The following is a 22,764-nucleotide window of genomic DNA, read 5'->3' as shown; positions in this document are numbered from 1 at the left end:
TTTTTATTTTTAAAAACATGTAGTTCTCACTCAGTGTTCATGTGGGTAGTTATGGTGGCTACCATTATTATAATCACTATTAAGTGTGTGGAGTTGCCACAGAATTCAGGGGAGAGAAGAATGGCACAGGGAGATAGGAGACTTTTAGACGTGTTCTGTGATCAAACCAGTGTGATGGCCATGTGGGGGTCAGCAAGGAGATCAGTGGAGTAAAGTAAAAACAGGTTCAGTTGTGTATGAAATCTTAATGTTATAAGATAGGACATTTTTGTGAACTAGCTTTACTTGGCTTTCTATCTAGAAAAAAAGGTCATATTATACTTCTATTGGAAAATAAATTCAAGATGGAGTAAAGATAAAAATGTAAAAGAAAGAATTACACAAATATACTAGAAAAATTAGGAGAGTTTTTAAAAATAATCTCAGGGTAGGAAAGGCCTTCCCAAGCAAGATATCCAGAGGTCATATGCAAACTCCCAACACCAAAAATAAACACACAAATAAGCTAAAAAGAAGAGGCTGGGATAAATGAAATCTGTCAGTAGAGGATTTGGGGGGAGCCAGTAACAGAAAATCCCATTCAGAATGACTTCAACTCTAAGGACATCATGACCATACTTTGCAAAAAGAATGGTTCTATAGCATCGTTAGTTCAGTAGCTCAGATTCTACATCAATTATCCAGGTTTAGTTTTATTTTTCCATTCTCCTCTCCTCATCGTGTTTACTGTTATCATCCAGCCTGTCTCCACTGTCTTTTCTCTTCTTTCAAATACTTGAAAATACTTCACAGGAAAAGAGCAAATCAAGTCAGAATAAAATGATCCCATTACACATTTGTTTACTCTTTTTGTTTAGAGAAAGAAAAAACTAGATTAAGGAAGTCTTCAAATAATGGAAAGAAGTTCACTGGCAAGGAATGAAAATGTAGTAACTGCACACACCATCCTCTGTGATGTCTGTGGCCCACTGCATTGTCAAGGGGGACCAGAGAGGAATGTGGAAGATCAGATTCTTGATCATTTACACCAAGACTATCAACATTGAATAAGGAAGTATTAACTTACTCCTAGGAATCAGTTAGTGAGACTTAATCACTCTCTGTATATGTCTAAAACTCTATAGATTCTTTACACAGAAATAATAACGTTTCTGTAGGAGGACTGAATATTTAGCCAGATCAATTTTAAGAAAAAACCTTGAGTTTCATCACAAGCTGTTAAAGCTATTATTTTGTACTAGGTGACACCCCGTTTAACATCGACCATATTGTTAATAGTTATGGGATTTTATTGAATTAATGAGACTGTTATCATGTAGTTGAATGTCTTGCTGAGTTAATTGAAACTGCAGAGATTATATAAATGGTATTAATGAACTTTGACTGCCTGATGCCTCAGCCTTAATAAAGACTGCTTGGTGAGCTAAATGAACACAGGCAGATAAAAGAACAGGTTCAATTTTGTGAGCCTACAGGCTGTTGATGAGGAAAACTTTGTTACCTTTAGTTTCAAATGGCAGGAGCTTGGAGTGCAGTGACTACTAACGATCCAGCAGAAATGAAAGCTCTAAGCAAGCAGAAGTGCTGATGATGTGGATGGAAACGAAACATACATTTTGAAAACCAAGACGGATACTGACAATACTTTATCTTTTATTATGCTTTGTCAAATTTATAGCACATTAATGAATTTATGATCATTCTGTCTAGATAGTTCTCTTTTCCTTTAAAGATGTCTGTATACTTGCCACTTGTCATTTTTTTCCAAGTTTTACTAGTCTAGAATTGAGGGTAAAACCAACAGTGTCTTCCAAGTGTATTTAAGGAAATATTACTAGTTTAGTTGGAAAGCAACATTGAATTTGTAAAAGGTTGTCTTAAATAGTATTTAGGGAACTCTTAATTTCTGTGACAGAGAGAGCACCCTATTTATTGATGTGAAATATTAAAACCTGATACAGTGTTATTCTTTCCCATTTTTCATATTGTAGTTCACCTTTTACCAGTGTGTTGCTTTGTTGAGTGGTAAATATTTCATTTACTCGGTCACTGTTTAGTTGAACACCTTTATGTACAGAGTCTGTAACAGGAGCTGGGTTTTGTGTGTGTGTGTGTGTGTGTGTGTGTGTGTGTACATACACACATATTACTTAACACGTTTTATGATTGTATAGTCACTGCCGTGCTCATTTTATTATTGTGTGTCTTGCTGTCTAGGCTGCGTGCCTCCTAATGGTTAGGAACATGCCCACTTCATTGACTTTTGTGTTCTCGCTGCAGCATAGGTAGTTATAAATAATTTTTGAAATAAGACGAATGATACGCAAGCAAAATAGAGAATGCGGAAAGAGTAGTGGCACAGGAACTAGAGGGAAGAGAACATTTAAAGAGGTAAGAAGATGTGTTCAGCAAGAAATCTTTGTTATCAAATTAGCCATAAGTGATTAGAAAATACATTGAAGGAAAAACACTCATTTAGAATCACCACAACCACCACCAATAAAAACCTAGTAACAAACCCAATAAAAACTATGCAGTTCTATAAATTTTTTGGATTGGAAATCTGGTGTTCTAAAAATATCTGTTTTCTTCAAGTTAATTTTAATGCAATGCCAATAAAAATTGCAGTATTTGGTTTAGCATTTAAGTACTGAGGCTCCCTTGGATGAAAAAAATCAAGTTAGAATAGGCAAGATAATTTTAAGAAAACGGATAGAAAATAGGAATAGAATATTTTGCAGCTTGTCATGACAATAGTAAAGTTCTTTTTAAAATTTTGCTTATTTATTTGATTTTTTCAAGCACACACTTTAGTTGGCTCCCAGGACTCTAATAACCTGAAAAGTGAAATGGAGAAGATTCACCGTCCCCACTGAGATAGCCTTCATTTTGTGTGTGTATATACATTAAAGTTTTTACTAAGAATATTCAAACCAGTGGGATATCAGTAAAAAAATGAAGAAAATGAGAGCTAAATATTCAATTTATGGTAAAGGTGACACTTTAGAACTCTTGGCAGAAGATGGGTTATTCATTTAATGGTGATCATTCAATAAATTAGTTTAACTCTCTTGGAGAGAAAAATATATATTCTTTAGGGCAAAATTGAGTACTAGTTAGATAATAATTTACTGTAGAAAGAAAAGGAAACCATATACTTACCTGAAAGCCATCTGTGAAATTCAGTGAGGTTTTATTAAAATTGTTTTTGTTAAACTTAGGGGGGTGACATTGGTTATAAGATTATATAGGTTTCAAGTGTGCAGTTCTGTGATACATCGTCTGTATATTGCGTTGTGCCTACCACCAAAGTCAAATCTTTTTTATCACCATGTATTTGATTCCCTTTATACCATTTACTACTCCCACCCCCGTCCCCTCTGGAAGTAAGTGGTACAGAAAAAGTCAAGAAGCAGCCGATTTCACTCCCATGGGGGATATAAAACTGAAAGCAACGAATGAACAAACAAGACAAACAAAAACTTATGTGCAGTGATGGATTTTTTTTTAACACTACAAATATAAGTGAGGATTTGTGAGATGGTGATTTTATGCTTGAAAGTGAGGGAATTCTTTTTGAAGAGTAGCCTAATGGAATATGTCAGAGACTTTACCAAATGTCTTTAATCATTTACACAGAAATTCTGCTTCTAGCTACTTTAGTTTAAGGAAACAATCACAAATAGGCAAACCAAACAAAAACCCCACAAGGATATCTATCACAGTTTTTCATTTCTTTTGTTTTTTGCTCCTCCTTTCCTTTCTTCTTCTCTCTTCCTTCCTCCTTACCCATCCTTCCCTTTCTTTATCCCCTCCTCTTTCCTTTTTTTCTTTTTTTGTTTTTTCTATGTACTTTTCTACAATATGTAGTTATTACTTGGATGATTGAAATTATGGCAGTTAGTTTTTGGAATAACTTGAGATTTTTCCAGAGAACTTGTGATGATTATAAAGCATTTGTAGAAACACAGTTCCACTCTTTCTGGCTCTCTACCGTGTTCTAAAGGCTGTTCTTTCCAGAGTTTGTTTAGTAAGGACATGGATACCTAAAAAGATTGGTGTATGGTAATTTTTCCTAAATCACAACTGTCAATGGAGCATAAATTATTTTGTAAAAATGTCATCAGGTCCTTCTGATTCAAGACTAGGGATAAGTTACAGTGAACTCTGAAAGAGTTTACTTTGATATTATTTGTGATAACAACTAGTTTCTTCAGAATGGCACAGTACTACCAGACTGTGCAGAAGGCTGTGTGACTGTCCTAAACAGGAAGTCATCTCTCTTTTCATCAGCAAGACCATTTTCTTCTCTCTTATCGCATATTTTATTTTTATTTCCTTTAAAGGCAGTGTTTTGTCTAATGTTTTTATGATAGGTCATCCATAGTTATTATGCAAAAGGAAAACCATAATTTGCTCACTTTTACAGGCAAAAAGGTACAATCTGTTTTTAACTTGCTAAAATGTGTTTTTTTTATGCATTAAAGGAAAAATATCTCAGTTAGCAAGGCAGGTCACTAATGTGAAATACCTTATTTCCCCAAAACAATGAGTAAAGGATTTTTGTAGGACCCTTCAAAGACAACTTAGTAGTTAATACATCTTTTTGTGTCTGTGCCTATTCATGTTATGCACATGTGAACACCAATATAATATAAGGAAAAAGAATCATATTGGTGAAATCATTAAAAAACTAAATTGTAAAGTAACTTTATCATTGAACTTAGGAAAAATTTATGATAGTCTTCAGGTTAAACAAGTTGAAAATCATAATTTAAAAACTTTGTTTTCCATTATACCTGCTAAAGATTGTTTCTTTTATTATCCAACATTTCCAGCCAGCTGACTTCAGCTCTCCCTAAATCTACAGACATCCTAATTTTGAGCCATTATGTAATGAAAACATTGGCTGCAATTTCCTTAGGTCTACATTTCTTAGTTGCCCTTCTTACTGCAGATCTTTACACTGAAGCTCATGATTGTAATTTGCATAAATGAAATTCATATTTATGAGTACAGATCTTGAAGCAACTGACAGGTGCGAGGTTGTCTGCCATGCCAATTTATTGTTTGTTGTGTGTCGTTTAAAAGAGAACTGCTCTCTGCATTTTAAAGCAGAATACATACTGTGGTTGAATTGGAACCAAAATCTGAAAGTAAATAAAATCTCATTTTCTAGCTTTTCATGTTTATGCTTTTTTATATAATCGTGGAAATGTTGGTGGCAGGAGACTGGTTGAAGGAGCGGTTAAGGGGGCTTTGTGTGTCTGCTAGTGGACTCGAAACATCCACCCCTTTCGTTTTCCTTGCTCTTGTGTTTCAGGGCATGCACGAGCTGTTAGCGCCCATCGTCTTTATTCTCCACTGTGACCACCAAGCTTTTCTCCATGCCAGTGAGTCTGCACAACCAAGGCAAGTTTTTATATAAGCTCCATCTGTTTTTAAGCCCTGCTGTAATCTTTTTTGCCTCAAAATCTTTTCAATCGAAGGCACTTTTGTAAATTGTAAACATTTGGTTGTGTTTCATGTGGCTGATTGTTAATTCCACTTCATAGTTGTAATCCCAGTGCAACTATGGGCAAATTTGGAAACATAAATATCTTCACAAATCTTAAAAAGAGGCATAATTAATGAATCAAGAAGAGGAAATTTTTGTTGTAGTGGCAAAGTGTTTAAGACTGATAGTATTCATACGTACCATCCTCTGATGACCCATTCTTTTACCGCAAGCTGCATGGGAACCTTACCTGTGAGGTATCGCTGCAGGTTTGACTCGGTTCAGTTCATAAGAGAACAGTACTGCAAAGCACTCAAGTCTATAACTAAACAAAAATGTGTTTGAGATACATTAATTTGTTCATTCCATCAAATAACTGTAGTGATTGTATTTAACTTCAACTAAATGTTAGCAGTTATTTTCTAACTTAAGATACCATAACTGATGAGCCATAGAGGCAGCCAGGAAGCATCTTGGGAAAGAGGGCTTTAGGATTATAGAACTTTGTCAGGAATATCCCACAGGCTGGCCCATCTATTTGCAGAAAAGAGAAAATAATCATATAATATCTTTATTAATCAAATGTAGCCATCCATTTGCTGAACATATACTCAAACTTCTGTTAACTTTTCTTTACTATATTATACGTTAGTATTTTCTAGTTTCTTTTGAGTTCTTTAATCATACTGAGTTTACTGGATCTGATTATAGTAGCCATATCTTAATTGCCTTTGTTTAGTTATTCTAAAGAATGATAAAGATGAAGTTAGCATCAGATCCTGTTTTCATGTCAGCCTCACCTTTTTAAAACCATGTATGTGGAACATACTTCACAGCACAGTACCAGTGATTGAAAATAGCTTTTAAATGAGTTGGACATGCTTCTTTAGCTGTTTCAGTTCACTGAAATGTACAGGCAACACTAAAATAGATTTGAAAGAGGTACTATCATTGATTAATTGATGTTATAATATAGAAAAAATAGAAACCATGAAAAGAAAATAAATTAATGTTTTGATATGGTATGTTTCACCAGTAACTCTCTATTCTTTTGTTTTAGACAATAGGCAATAGGTTTTGGAGTAACGACATTATTCTAGACCAGGCACATTCAAGAACATGTCACGTTTGTGTTTGGTATTTGGAATAAATAAATATTACTCACTGTGGTACAGACAAAGCAGCTAATTTGTTTCTAATATTTATAGAAAGGATTTCATTTGTTAATGGAGTTCCTCTTTTTATTAAAAATGATTTTTTTCATTTGTTCATTTTGAGAAATTTGGCTTCTTTGTGTAGACTAAAGTAAACTCTGCATCTCCTTCCACTAAAAATTTACACATTTTGATTCCATGTTTTGCTTTTTTAAGTGAGGAAATGAAAACTCTCTTGAACCCCGAGTATCTGGAACATGATGCCTAGTAAGTACAAAAAAATTCTTGCTATTTTAATTTTATACCATATTTATTTTAATGAAGGTTTAACAGCATCATATTATTTTTCTAAATTTTAGTGCGATGTTCTCACAGCTCATGGAAACTGCTGAACCTTGGTTTTCTACTTTCGAGCATGATAATCAAAAGGTAAATCACACGGTACAAATCTGTGCCATGAATTTCAAGGACACATAATGTCAGTAACAACATATGATCAGAGAATAAAAGCCATTATTATTACTATAAAAAAGAAAATATAAAAATACCTATGGAATAAGATTGAATTGGGATCTAAACTGTATCTCTGATAGTACTGGCAGATGTATACAAAGGTAACAGAAACATTTATGTATAAATACAAGGGAACTTGCTTTATATAAGTGTATAATGTCTATGCAATATAACTTTAAAAATTATAAATTTTAATAAGTTCATTGATTTGTCACTATTCTAGTGAGTTGATAGATACATTGTTAACTGAAGTGTATAGATAAATTCTGTATCAAATAGGTCGTTTTACTTATGTATTATTATTAAATTTACACATACAGCATAAAAACCATTTTCCTTACTCTCTTATCCTGTTTTTTATCATTTTATTGTGATATAGTCAACATGCTATAACATTCACTTTTTACATATACAATCCAACGGGTTTTAGTATATTCACAAGGTTGTGCAAATATCCTCACATCTAATTCCAAAACATTTTCATCACCCCAAAAGGAAACCCCGTACCAACAGCAGTCACTTCCCATTCCTTCTTTTCTGGAGTCTCTGCTATTACTAATCTACTTCGTATTTCTACTTGCCTGTCCTGCATATTTCATAGAAGTGGAATTATACAATACTTGGTCTTTTGTGACTGACACCTTTTATTTCACATGTTTTCAGTGTTTGTTCGCATTGTATATATCCATCAGTACTCCTTTCCTTTTCATGGTTGAATAATAGTTCATTGTGTGGATATACCATGTTTTATTTATCCATAAATTGGTTGATGGACATTTGGGTTCGTTTTAATTTTTGCTCGCTATGAATATTGTGTACAGACTTTTGTGTCAACATGTTTTTTGTTCTCTTGGCCTATCTCTAGCAGTGAAATATCTGAATTATCTGTCATTTTAAACAAACATCTATAGTAACTTAGAGGTCATTATGGCACTTCCATTTTTATTACACAGTATTGGAAAAAGTGCAGATTATTCTGGCAAGGGGTATTAAGAGTTTTGGGCATATTATTTTCTGTATGGTTAAGTTCTTTTATCTTGGGATAATTGATTGCATTCTGGTTACAAACTATGTATTACTCAGTCACTTCTTTTCATCTCTTGACAAATGAAATGGATAACTAAGGCTTTTTATGCCTTCGGTCTAGGTCAGGGCGAACTATCGCCTGCAAAAGAATTTGGCCTGCCATCTGTTTTTTTGTATAGCTTGTGACCTAGCATGGCTTTTGCATTATTAAATTGTCAAAAAATATGAAAAGAAGAAGAATATTTTGTGACATATGAAAATAATGTGGAATCCAATTTCCGTGCCCATAAAAGAAGTATTATTGGGGTACAGCAAGCCTATTTATTTACTTATTGTCTATGGCTGCTTGCTCATTACAATAGCAGAGTTGAATAGTGGCAACACACTGTCAAGCCTAAAATATTTCCTGTCTGGCTCTTTACAGAGAAAGTTTGCCAACCCCTAGCCTAGGTGACAAAGTCTTTCTTCAGCAGACATGAACATGTTACCTTCTGTAAGGGTTATTAGAGCAGAAACTTACTGTCACTACTTATGATGACATGTGCTTCGAAACAGTAACTTTATATTCTTGAGAAGTGAATTGATGAAGTCATAGACTGATGTGAACACCCAAATCTAGAGCAGAGGGTGTCTGAATACATTTGAAGAGGGATCATGATTATTTTATACAGTGGTCAGTTTGTATTTTATACAAATACAAATTTGTATAAATTTGTATAAATTATAACTGATTCACCATATCCAAGAAACTGGATGATGAAAATGTGAAGATTGCCATTTTTCAGTTTTACACTCATGTTGACATCACTGAGTCAAGTTCATGAAAATAGCTGAGATAACACAAAGAAAGGCATTCATTTTATCAGTGAACACAAAGATGCTGTGACCTCAGAACATTTTTATTAATTGCTTGCATACATATATCAATGACTAAAATGTTCCTTAAAAGCATGTCTAGTGAATCCCTTTTTAATCCTCTTATTTTTATTCATTCTATTTTCTGATTCTCTCACCTTTTTAACAAAGGAGTTTGAGAAATTAATATACCACTTTCTTATTCAGTTCCAGTTCCTTTAAAAATTCAGTTACATCACATGCTACCTATTTCAGCAGAGGTACTTTTCATAAGACTTTCTTCAAGAAGCAAACAGTGCATTGGTTTACGTAAAGGCATAAAATCATTATCTCATTGCATCCCAGTAACAGTGTGTGGACTGAACACATTTCCTGCTTAATAAAAGGTTAAAAATTTTTCTACCTTATTGGTAGTGTGGTTATTCCATTTGATCATATTCGTTAAATGCAAATAGCATTCTTTATTATGGTAAGCAATACTGATGATAACAAAGCATTTTACAATAATTCTAGCTTCTCTTTTGATTTTTGTTATTTAGCACTTAAGTGATCTGTAACATTATTTCTGAGTTTCTTAAGTGTAAGAGATTTTGTTACAAGTATCCTGCGCACAGGAGAAATATTTTCAAACTCTAGCTTATATAAGCCTCAGACTACACAAGTCTCTATTAGACATTTGAAAAGTGGACCTAGATGTGCCATTGATTAATGACAACTCATTCTAATCAAACTAGAAATTGATTATATGATTTCGTTAAGTTAAACCTTTTTAAACAGGCTAATTTAGGATCAGTTCTCCCAAGGCCAGTGATTGAATCTCTGTGGATGTATGTGTATTCAGAAACCCTTAGCAGACTGGGTACAGTGATCGGTTTTCCATGCAATTGTTAGAAACCCTGGCAGAACTCAGTGCCTCCCCACCCCACACTGTATGGTGTTCAGCTGCACAGGGCTCTTCAGTAAATGAAAAACGACACCACCAAAAGACATAAATGTTAAATTGCTTGTCTTTAAAGGAAACTTGGCTTCAGGATAAACACTGCCTTTGAATGTTAGTAGTATCTTACAGTTGACACAAATCCTTTAAAAAAGTTATTTCAATTTAATCAGTAGGAAAAAATATTAACAAGAATTAAAACTTTTAATAAAATCTTTTTAATTAAAAAATCTAACAAGAATTAAATTTTTTAACTTGAAGAGAATATTGATATTACAAAATTGGAAAAAGATGTCTTAGATGTATATTTCTAATAATAAATGACTGCAATATAGAGGTTTCTTCTCCCATTTATATAGATTAACACAAACTAATCGAATAACAAAAATTAATATGGACTTACATTCTTCAGACCTAAAGACCGTAGGGCAGACATGTAGGAAGTACAAAGGACTGCATTTCTTTCTGAGACTTGAAATGATCCTGGAAGTTAGATGCAACTCCTTCCAGGAACTTTTTCCTTACCCTAACACATTTCTCCTCTTGCCTATGCTTCTCCTATTGCCTCCTCTCACCACTGGTCTTATGTGGAATTCTAAGTTATTTTCTCTGGAGTCTTCCCCTCGAGACAGACTATGAGGGCTAGAACTTTACCTTATTTTGTACCCCGAATCTGGTCCAGTGATGAAAAGATGTTATTCTAGACATCTCACAGTTTAGGAGGCCAAGAAGTAGTAAAAAAATACTGCAGTAGCAGAGAAGAAGATAATTAAATAGGGCCTTGCACACGGGCCACATCTTTAAATATACTTGGGAGCTCTTCAGTGGAAACATGGGGGTGGGATATTTCAGCTAAAACAATGGCTCCCAGGATCTCTGGAGGTGAGAGCTGAGGCTCACTAACAGATGAAAGAAAGGCCTTATGGACCAGGTTAATAATTTTTCTCTGAGTAAAAAATGATGGGAAGGTAGTAAAATGTTTAAGGAGGGCAATTTGGAATGCCTAATACCTGCTTCAGATATATGTCACCAGGCATTTTGGAAAATGGATTTAAAGGCAGGCTAAATTAGAGGCAGTGAGACAGACCCATTAGGAAGACAGAAGTAATTAGGGCCCCAATCAGGTTGTTACAGTAAAGCTGCTGACAAGGAGATATATAAAAATCCCCTGAGGAGCTAAAATTGACCAAGTAGGTATTCTGATTAGACAGTGGGTTGAGGTAGGCGTGGGGAAAGGATGAACATGTGTTTGAGCAGAAGATAATAAAGTTAGTTGTGGTCCTCCTGAATTAGACCCTGTTTTGGCAACGTAAGAGTCCTTGCCGAGATTCGAATGCATGGTAGGCACTCAAGAGTTCTAGGTTATGAATACAGATTGGGATGTCTTTGGGAAAAGAGTTTTGGTGGAGGCACTCTGTATGACTGAGGTGACTCAGGGAATTGCATATAAATAGAGAATAAAACCAAGACCAGAACTGTATGGAAAAGCAACATTTGTTTAGCAGAAACAAGAATTTGAGGTAGAGAAGGAAACCGAGGATGAGTGATAGGCAGACAGTCACGACAGTGACGCTGTAAACCCCAGTTTTGGAAGAGGTGGAAATGGAGGACAGTATCAAAAGAACTTAGGTCACCTGGCTGGCGTAGCTCAGTGGATTGAGCTTGGGCCTGGGAACCAAGCAACCATGGTTCGATTCCCAGTCAGGGTACATGCCTGGGTTGCAGGCTAGTTCCCAGCAGGGGACACATGGGAGGCAACCATACACTGATATTTCTCTTCCTTTCTCCTTCCCTTCCCCTCTAAAGATAAATAAAATATTTTAAAAAAAAGAACTTAGGTCAGACATAATATATTCAAGGAAACCATCAGATTTGAGGGAGGAGTTGAAGTTTACATAAAAGCATTACAAGGAGTACAAATGTGTCTTTCTTACTATAGAGCCTGGGAAATGTTGTAGTTGATTCGTGTAAATTATTTAAAAATCAGCTATATTTTGGTCTGGAAAGTTTTTAAATCTTTTCTACTTAGCTATTTAAATTGATCAAAAGACAGGGACTATCTTATTTTCTAGTACTAGTTTCCTTTATTTTCTGACTTTTTATAGTTTTGAGAACTCAAATTAAAAATTTCCACTTACTCCTGGCTGGTGTAGCTCAGTGGATTGAGCACAGGCCTGTGAAACAAAGGATCACTGGTTCGATTCCCAGTCAGGGCACATGCCTGGGTTGCAGGCCAGGTCTTCAGTAGGGGACACATGAGAGGCAACCACACATTAATGTTTCTCTCCCACTCTTTCTCCCTCCCTTCCTCACTCTCTAAAAATAAATAAATAAAATATTTTTTTAAATGTTCACTTACTATTTTTCATGTTTTAGTTTTATGCCATAAGAAATATATTTTAATCTGGACTTGAGTATTCTGTTTAAGTGCTGTAGCTGATTAGATGAACTGGCCGTGGACAAGTAGACTGGAGGCCATCACTACCTCTAGCCAAAGTTGTCTTCTAATATGTAATGTCACAAGAGAAACTGGCCAGGGGAATACAGGTAAAAAATATTTTAGAAGGCATTTTCTGGCCTTTCTGAGCACAGTCATCTATATAACAGTTAGCACATGTTTCCACATTGGAAGCATTTGCAATAAGATAATTAAAGTTCTTATTTAAACTCCCACTGATAAGTGTATTCAGGAATGGTGTCCATATATTTGTTAATTTTATATTGAAATACATGTTCCATTTTTCCTATTTTTAGGGGAAGGAAACATTGATGGCTCCCATCCCCTTTGCTAGACCACAGGACTTAGGGCCAACAGTTGCTATTGTTACCAAAGTCAACCAGATCCAAGATCATCTACTGAAGAAGCATGATATTGAGCTTTACATGCACTTGAACAGACTAGAAATCGCACCACAGATATATGGGTTGTAAGTATTGAAGTATACATTTCAGCTCTACCTAATTATGAGTAATGATGGTTTTCGTATGTCTCAGATCCATAGGTATAAGAGCAAGAACTGTTCGGCTTCATTTCAAATCTCTTTTCTGTCCTGTGTGCCAGGCTCTGCACTCACAGCTTTCATGTACGACCTTTAATCTAATACTCCCACTAAGCCTGCTCACAGAGTGTTACCCATTTGCTACAGAGGAAGAAACTAAGGCTTATACATATTAAACAGTGAAGTCATAATTCAGATCCAAGCAGGATTAGCTCCATAATCTGCAGAGCCCATGAAAAATAAAAATGGGTGGCCTCCTTAAAAAAACAAAACAAGTAAGAGTTTCAAGATGGCAATGGCAGATAACCAAACCAAGCATTTTAAGAAGTACAGGGTAGCACAGATCGTACATACATGGAGCCGGCCCCAAACGGTTCTACAAGATAATCCATGTTCTTTTCATTTTATTGTATAGTCTTCTGTTCCAGCTCAGAAGTGCATTTTGAAAAGTTAGATCAGTGTCCCTCACAGGGAACATGGTATATTAATCTTCAGCGATATAACCTCTGTAACATGCTATGGCAGAAAAATAAGGAGGCAGTCACTTTTGAGATGTGTGTGTGTTTGTATGTGTCTTCATTTGGTGGCTTGTAAAGTGAGTAGGCAAATTACAGGATAACAGTTTTAATATAAATTTGTTGTATGCTACAAACAAAGGATCCTTTATATTGAAACAATAGGGCATTCATATCTGCTGGACAGTTCCTTGGTCGGTACATTCTTCAGACACCTTCCTCAATTAGGCAGAACATGGAAAATTGAAAAGATACCATTGAGACGTGCATAGTAGATGCTCAGTAAATATGACTTCTTTATTCGAATTACAAAGAATCTCAGACAAGTCAAAGGGTTAGGACCAATTCATTTAGTCCAAAGTAAAGAATATCCATGAGTGTTTTCTTTATGTTGTCATGTTTCACAGAGTCATTCACTAATAATAATTCACCTTTCTTTTCTGGAAGTCCTAAACTGTAATTGAAGATGTCTGCTTTCCTCTTTTTAATGATGCTTGTTCGTTTCTGTGACATAAGCTTGACTTCAGCATCTGAGAGCAGCTCCATCATTCCCACTGGAAATAAGAAAGCTATGGGTAATGTGGGTATTGGGCAGCACTCTAGGTTGTTAACGAATTGCCATTTACATTTATTAGTCTAGCTAGTAAGTTTCTGTTTACAGGCATAAAAGGTTATTTTAAAAGAAGTAGTGGCAAGGTTAAGAGTTAAATTCTGTTTCTCTCTGCTGTGCATTTAAAAAAATTGGTTTATTTAAATACAAAACCCCATTTTACACCCTCAAAATTGTTTTCTGAAGTCTAGAAATTGGCCTTAAATATTGGGTACAGTAATTAATGTTGAACATATTTATCATTTCTTTGAAATGCTTTGTTCTTCACAACCTTTTGTCTGAACTGGTGCTTTATGCTGCCATGGCGGCAGAATGGACTTGGGCACAGTGGTTTATACCCATTGTGTCTCTTTCCATCAGCTCTCGCTCCATCATAGTGATTCATAGAGGTTCTTGGACTACAGACCAGCACCTTCCCAGTGGAAACTCCATGGTGCACGATACAATTACTCTTAATCTTTTCCACTGTGATTTGTAGCAGTACTAACAATACCAAGGCATTCAGTGACCTTGGCTGACTTATTTATCCCATTTTTTGTGTAAGGTCTCATCTGCATTATCTAAAAATGTGTATGTTTTTAATCTTTGAAGAAGTTACTCATTCTCTTAATTGGCCTGTACTACATTTTATAAGTACAGTGGTTTTATGTACTGGCTTCACTTTTTAAATTTGATTTTATCATTTCTAATAGTTGGGGCACATGAAAGTTGATTTTGTTTTCCTATTTCTTTATGCTACCTTAAGCTGTTACTGCTCATCTTCATATTTGCCACTGATCACTGTTCTAATCCTTGGGAACAAAGAGCAATATTAGTATAATACAGAATAGCAGTTAGAAGCACGGGGTTTGAAATAAAGCAGGCCTGTTTGCCCACTTTGAGTCTTGTTTTCTTCATCTAATAACATGGAGATTTAAAGTAATGCTATCTACTTGATAGAATGAAATTATAATGTACAAAAATCACAGTGCTGAGTATGTAGTGAACGATCTATATCTATATCTATATATATCACGTGCCTTTCTTATCTTTATCTGTTATCACCATTACTTAATTAGGATATCATGGCTCTGTGAACGTGATGAACTGTGTGATTCATGAACCCTTCCAGCTCTGGCTCTGGCTTTCTATATTTTCTTCATTAAAGAATATGGGCCACATATAGATGGAAATGTAATAGCCATCCTTTTAGACCAGTACTTCCAAAGAGATAGTATAGAAGTTGAGAGTAAACTTTTAGAAACAAATCATAGTAATTTGGCACAATAATTTCATGTCCACAAACCTAATTAATATTGTATCTCATTGAAATGAATTGAAATACTTTGTTTTATTCTTTAAATAGTTACTGACACTACTCTCTTCTGGAAGAAACTTGGTAATTTAGGCTATATTCAATATTAATAAGTATAAAAATAATTATTACATTTTGAGTGAATTATGTGGACAAATATAATCAATTTTCAGTTAATGAAACCCACTCTTCCTCAAGGTGATACCAGAATCCATAATTGTATCATCTAAAATATGGTTTTTTTTTTTGCCGTGGCCGGGTAGCTCAGTTGGTTTGAGCATCATCCTGATACACCAGGGTTGTGGGTTTGATCCCTGGTCAGGACACATAGAAGAAATCAAGCAATGAATGCATAAATGATAGAATGACAAATCAATTTCTCTCTTTCAAATCAATAAATAAAAATTTAAGTACATAAATCCAATGTGCTTTTGCATGCCAGCTGTTTTTGATAGAATTTTAATTTTCAAAAAAATATTTCCTTTTATACTAAAATGTTCTGACAAAATTAATAACAGTGTGATAAAAGTGTCAATAACGAATGCACCAATGGAAAAACATCAGTGTCAATGATTTGTTTAGAAAGGGTAGGAAATCGTAAATATATGTTCACGTGGTAGGGAATGTGTTAGCAAAATGAAATTTGTACCGAGTCTAGGTTTCTAATTTTAATCAGTCTTAAGCAGTTGCATGGTGCATTAAAATTTACTGCTTTCTAATATGATTATAATTATCATTTATGAAAAGGTTTCACAATTTAGTCCACTTTCAGAAGTAGTTTTTGTTCTGGTTTTTATAAGAGAATACATGTGAGAGTCTCTTGAAGTAGCAGATGTGCCACAGTAAACTTATTTGTTGCATTTGTCAATAAAGGCAACAAAATTAGAATAATTAGTTTAAAATGTTTATTGTACTAGAACTGCCTAAAGTTATTTCAAATTAGCTTATCTTAATTTTAAATAAATTGATGATACTTACCTTGAAACATGGAAATAAGTATCCATGATCTGGAGTGTTGTGCAATAACTTGCTTATTAATGTTGTTATTTTACGTGTATACGAGCTTCATTCGCTGGATAATAGGGGCCGATTTTTTTGTTAAAAAATGTTAAATCAACTTACTATTTAGGTTACACAAAGTTATTTTGAAATTAAGTATTCAATATTTTATAAGTAAAAGTATAAAAATAATATTTTCTAAAAATAATTTACACTACATTTTTCATTAGCCTTGTGAAAGATTATTCCCGTTCCACTTAGAATGAAGTTTCTCTTGCTGTAATTCAGATAATTAACTCTTCGGTCGTCTTCTGTTTGCCCCATTAGATGTGTATCGTACGTTTAAAACCACGTCCTGTGGGGGCGTCACCGCACGCTGCACGTTTCCAAAGTGAAGCGTTAGCGGCGTCTGTCCCAATGTTCCTGGGTAGTTTCTGAGAGCCATGATAATTTAATCTTTCTTTTACTATGAGAATAGGCAGCACCTTGGGGTTATTTTTGTAAAAAACCTTCTAAAATATTCGTGTCATATTTTTGTCCCTGAGTACATATTTGTTGCAAGTCCAAAAGAGCCTCAATCATAGCAGATTCAATATAAAGCTTCCATACTGTTTTTACTTAATACTGTTTCCAGAGAGACCAAAAATTGAAGTGTAAAAGTAACAATTTTTGCCAGTCCAGAATAACTGTATTTTATTATTACCTTAAATATATTGAATCTATATATTTTCAACCACATTTTATACTTTGGTATAAATAGAGTACGTAATAAGCATCTGTGGGGTATGCAGTTAATGTCACTTTTGAGGAAAGACCCTCATAACACACTTGGGCTTTGACATCCTTAAATTATGAGCTCCGTAAAACACTCATGGGATAAATTTCATGTCTCCCAAAGGGTTTTTATACATCATCTGTTTCCCTGATTTTCTATTTTCTGGATTAGCATTTCTTTCATTGTGGTGTTTTATAATAATATAATTAGGGAAGTTTCTGGTCATTGATTAAGTAATCTGCTTAATTTGGTGATGTAATTTTAAAATATTCTAACACATATCACAATGTTATTATATATGACTACTAAGTTTTTTAATACTATATTCGAATTATAAACATATGGTAAAAGACGTAAGTCTCAGTCACTGAAGTCATTATAATTACCTACCTAAAAAATTCTCTGAACAATTTAAGCAAAAAGCCTCCTATTCTAAGCACAGGTAGTGGTTGAAATATTCTTTTCTTTTCCATGAGCTTTATGTTGTACGTGAAATGTGAAAACCAGAGTGAGGGATTAGAAGGAGAAGATCTAATGATACTTTGTCACTGTACCCCACTGGGTATTCCCCCGGAATTACTCCTTTTGAAAAAGCTGAGTATTTACCTTTCTGTATGAAGAATGATCATGACGAAGAAGTATGGGGAAGAATGATAAATTATTTGAAATAATGATTAATAATTGTCAATATTTATTGAGTGTTTTCTGTGGGCTAAGATTATACTGATGGCTCTACCGTTATTATCTCCATTTTTTAGATGAGGAATTAAGGCTTATAAAGGCTTATTTAGATCAACCAACAACCAAGAAGCTGAACCAGGCTTTGAACTTTTGAGCCTACATTCCCATTCTAATTTGGCTTTGTCCGTGAATATGCTAGAAAATTAAGGCCTTTAGAGGGCTTGTGTGTCAGACTGGATCATGAGCCAAACGCAGGGTGATCAGATTAACAACAACGATCAGGCCGGTACAAGGCCTGGAATCAGAAGTCTTGTTAGTAGTGAGCAGAAACCAGCCTCCTAATAGACAGGCAAGGAAACTGGAGAGCCCAAGGCCCATAGCCATGCCAAGGGTTAGGACAGAAAGGTCCCAGGATCTCGACATAGAGGTACCAGCAGCAAAAGTATAAGTAAAATAATAAGCTCTCACCTAAGGCTTAAGTAATTGCCAATACAGTAAATCCTCACTTAATGTCATTAATAGGTTCTTGGAAACTACAACTTTAAGCAAAATGATGTATAACAAAACCAATTTTACCATAGGCTAATTAACATAAACATGAGTTAAGTTCCTGTGGCATATTTCTGGTCACAAAAACATCACTTAACCTCTAAACAAAGACCCAAAACACTTCTAATATTAAACAGTCAAATAAATGTGAGGTATATATAATTTTAAGAAAGATGAATAAAAACAAGGAAGGTAATTATTTTTTCCAACCCACTTATTCCAGTTCAGGGTCACAGGTGACTGGAGCCTGACCCCAGAAGCTCAGGGCACAAGGCGGGAACAACCCTGGACTGGACACCCTTCCATCTCAGGGCCACTCGTGCACACAGGCACACTCACTCAGCCCGGGACAATGTAGACATGCCATTGCACCCGATGGTCCTGTCTTTGGGATGTGAGAGGAAACCAGGATACTGAGACAAAACCCGTGCAGGCGTGGGGAGAACAGGGGACTCCACACAGGTAGTGGCCCTGGCCAGGAATTGAATTTTTCCCCCCTCACCAACAATATAATGAAATGACGTGAACAAAATGACATCATGCAAGGAGATGCTATCCTCACCTTCTTTAAATCAGACTGCTAGGTAGAAAAATAAGGAAGCGGGGAGGGAGGGCAAGACATGGGTGGTTCTCTTACCTTAATCTTCAATTTTACCTACAATAAGAGTTCATTGATGAAATAGAAGAAGCAGAATCTACTGACAGAGTAACCATGAGTTTTAAGATAGTCAAAGGTCAAGAAGGAAAAGTTGTATCCAGTCACACGTGTGCAGGTTCGAGAAAGGTACCACGTACACACCTTTCTAGGTGTAAAAGTATGCTCTACCCAGTGAAAGGCTAGTGAAAATAAAACCGGCAGGGGAAGGTCAGGTCCTAAAAGACTGCTCACAAGCAAAGTGACCACCATGAAATGCATGCAATTTTTTAAAATAATAATCTGAAGCACAGTAAAATATAATTTAAAACATTATTTGGATATTAGCTCTATTTCAATCTACTGAAATATTCAAAGTGGGAAGTATAAAAGTTTACATAATTCATTAGCATACATAGAGGAAATAAAATATACTATTTTATTGATGTTTCTAATCACTAAAGAATTTTTTGGTTTCTAAATTTCCTGTAAAAGAGTATCAATGCAATAGGATTATGAGGATTAAATGAAAAGAAAATCATATAGAGCACAATAATTGACACATTGTAAACACTCAGTAAAACGTTCATTGTTATTAACTTTTAGGTGCCTGACTCATAAGACTTAATACACAGTGATAGTAAGAATAACTAAAGAAAGTAACAGGAGTGCTTACAAAGGAAGCGTAAAACAAGATGACATAATGCTGTCAAACATTAGCTGTAGCGCACCATACATAAATGCTTCCCGTGACTGCTTTATAGCCAAAGTCCAACTCTGTGCCGCTTAGAAGAGACACCTACAATAAATTGATACGGTTTAATTAAAAGAATACAGAAATGGTAATAAGGATAGAGAAATACGCTTTGAAATGAAAGCACCGACTTTGTCTGTCTTGTTCATTAATATATCCCATATGCCTCCTTAACAAAACCCGGAACACAATGAGCATTCCGTAAATACTGTTGAAAGGATGGGTGAATGAGGAGGGTGTAAAAACAAAGGAAGGAAATATCAGAAACTGATTATATAAGGAATAGAATATATTCAAAATGTCATGGGTAGGAAATTTTCTATTTTTGAGGAACATCAACTAATATGTATTAAAAATTAATAATAACTATGTATGGTGCCAGGGAGGTACTTGAATTATCAGGGAAATCCACTTTGCATAATGTGTAATTCTCTAACTCCTATGCTGGGCTAATAGAAAGTAATACTGAATGTAAACTGTAATGAAAGTAAAATTTAAAGAAATGAAAATTCTAAATAATTACTAGAAAAATACGTGAATATATAACCAATTTTCCAAAGACCATCAGTTTTGTAAGAAAAATAGCAGTGAAAGATATTTTAGAGGATAAATTTGAATTTGATTAAATTGGAATTTTATTCCAATATAATTGAAAGCAAAGACAAACTGGTCTTTCAAAAAAAATGTATAAAAAGAAAACCTATATTTTTTATGTGTAATAAACCCTTAAAACTAATAAGAAACCACTTAACCATGTGAAGTAGAAAAATAAAGTCAACCAAAGTGCAGAGGGAAAACAGTAACAGTTGCTGATACAGGGATGGACCAAAGTAGGTTTATAGTTGTGAGTATGTGAAACAGTTTATCTTGTATCATTGTATATCGTTATACTATTTTCCATTTGAACAACTGAAGGCCTTTGTTGCCCACCCCTGTAAACATAGGAAAAAGGTTTCAAATATTTAAATATTCAAATATTAAAGGACTTACAAATCAAATGACAAAATAGAGTTTTCATTTAGATTGAAAAAGATTAAAGAAAATTTTACTCATTTGTAATATAATTAGTCCATTTGGGAGACAATTGAGAAAGTGAGTCAAATGCCTGATAAACTTGTGCTCCATGACTTGTGGTTTCAAATTTAAGGATATAGACACATATTAAGGGAATTAGGGAGCAGAGGTTTGTCTTAAAGCATTTGTGTCACATACTAGTGATATGAAGAGGAACTAATACATTTCTAATAATAAAGGAACTAATAATGGAGTAAATCCATTTGATAAAACGTCATGCTATAATTTAAGTGATGTATAATCCTAAAATATGCTTATGATATATTCTAATGGAAAAATCAGGAAGAAAAAACATATCATCTTTTTTTCTAGTTTTAAAAATTATATATGTTTTTATAGGAAAGTTAGAGTGGAAACATTGTTAACGGTAGTTATATCTGAGAGGGAATGATGGATGGCGTTTATTTTCTTTATACTTTTTGCTATTATCTCCATTTTCTCTATTAATCATAATTGATTTTATAATACAAAAATGTGAGGGCAAAAGTAAGAATGTACTTGATTATTGTTAGTGAGTACTTGTGTCAACATCCAGAAAACTGCAGTAGCTCACAGATGTCTTTGAACCACTGTCAGTAATTTTTGAGGAATTAAGGGAAATGGAGGAGGTGGCAGGAATGCTTAATATGAAGACATTCTGTTTCAGCATCTGCAGTGCATCAAATAAATTTAACTCAATCTTTTAGATGATATTTTAGAACTTTTTTAAAATAAATGAGTGCGAGTTCTTAGGAAAGGAAATTTCTATGGGGAACTACGATGTGCTCACCAGAACAATCTGGACAAGCTAGAATTGTGTTGTTGTTGTTGTTTTCCTGTCAAATTACCAGATTAGAGAAAAACTTTTGACTGAATATTTTAATTTTACTTTCTCTGTAATAGTTTTTTTGTTCAAGCTGGAAAATTTGTAGACTGAATGATGTTACATTTAGGCTTGAAATGCAGTTTTATGGCACAACCATATTCAAGGACTATGGATGAGCATGCTGTGGCCCAGGTGGAGTGAGGCATCTGGCAGCCATAGGACTTTGTGATTGGCCTGCACAGGTTCCCAGCATGTTTAGAGTCTGGAAGGCCATTCTTTTACCTGCTTATGAAATGCTTCCATCTAATTCATGTAAGGTCCATATTAAGTAATGGAATATTTCAACTTAACAAATCTCTTGTTGATGAGTTTGGTACCATTCCAAACAGGTTAGTCCATGACAGACTTCATTCACTTTTGCACTGTACGCCCCCCCCCCAGTATTAATGTAACAAATATTTTCTTTTTTTAAAGATTTTCTTATTTATTTTTTTAGACAGAGAGAAAGGGAGAAAGAGAGGGAGAGAAACATCAGTGTGTGGTTGCCTCTCATGCACTCCCTACTGGGGACCTGGCCTGCAACTCAGGCATGTATCCTGACTGGGAATCGAACCAGCAACCCTTTGGTTCGCAGGCTTGCATTCAATTTGAGCCACAATAGCGAGGGCACAAATATTGTAATTAGTAATAAATATTAAGGATTTGTTAACAAGGAGCACACAATACTGCATAGAGAGAAAAAGAAATGAGATTTGAAATATATAGACTTAGATGTAATTATGACTTTAATACTCCATTTCTTATTAAAGTTATGTCTAAAGTAGTCAGGATAAATGTGATGATTAGTACTATGATATGTTTATTAGCAACATTATTTTGGTACAATGTAATAATTAGATTTATGTACAGTCTGCTATTGGAGCACAAATATGACTAATACTGTATCAGGAATGCATGTGGCTGCAAGTAACAGAAACTCAACTAGCAATTGCCTAAACAAAAGAAAATAACAAATGGTTATTTTGTTGTTGTTGTTGTTTTTCCTGAAATGTAACAAGTCTGGAGATAGGCAGCTACTGTCAGTGGTTCAGTG

The 22,764-nt window shown here is 34.6% G+C and overlaps 1 protein-coding gene across 7 annotated transcripts in view; it reads left to right on the top strand.

The window, feature by feature from the left end:
* The window catches only part of TBC1D5 (TBC1 domain family member 5), a 485,401-nt gene that overhangs the window by 285,468 nt on the left and 177,169 nt on the right, over positions 1 to 22,764 (top strand). For all 7 annotated transcript variants that reach the window (XM_053668964.1, XM_053668967.1, XM_053668963.1 and 4 more), the window contains 4 exons: positions 5,324 to 5,412; positions 6,868 to 6,918; positions 7,011 to 7,080; positions 12,737 to 12,909. In XM_053668964.1, coding sequence (XP_053524939.1) covers positions 5,324 to 5,412; positions 6,868 to 6,918; positions 7,011 to 7,080; positions 12,737 to 12,909 — 383 coding nt within the window. The remainder of the gene's footprint in view (positions 1 to 5,323; positions 5,413 to 6,867; positions 6,919 to 7,010; positions 7,081 to 12,736; positions 12,910 to 22,764) is intronic.

This window comes from Artibeus jamaicensis, unplaced genomic scaffold (genome assembly GCF_021234435.1).
Source record: "Artibeus jamaicensis isolate MK-2021 breed Jamaican fruit bat unplaced genomic scaffold, CSHL_Jam_final contig_519, whole genome shotgun sequence".
NCBI classification, from domain to species: domain Eukaryota; kingdom Metazoa; phylum Chordata; class Mammalia; order Chiroptera; family Phyllostomidae; genus Artibeus; species Artibeus jamaicensis.
This window is presented reverse-complemented; position numbering and strand designations above follow the sequence as displayed.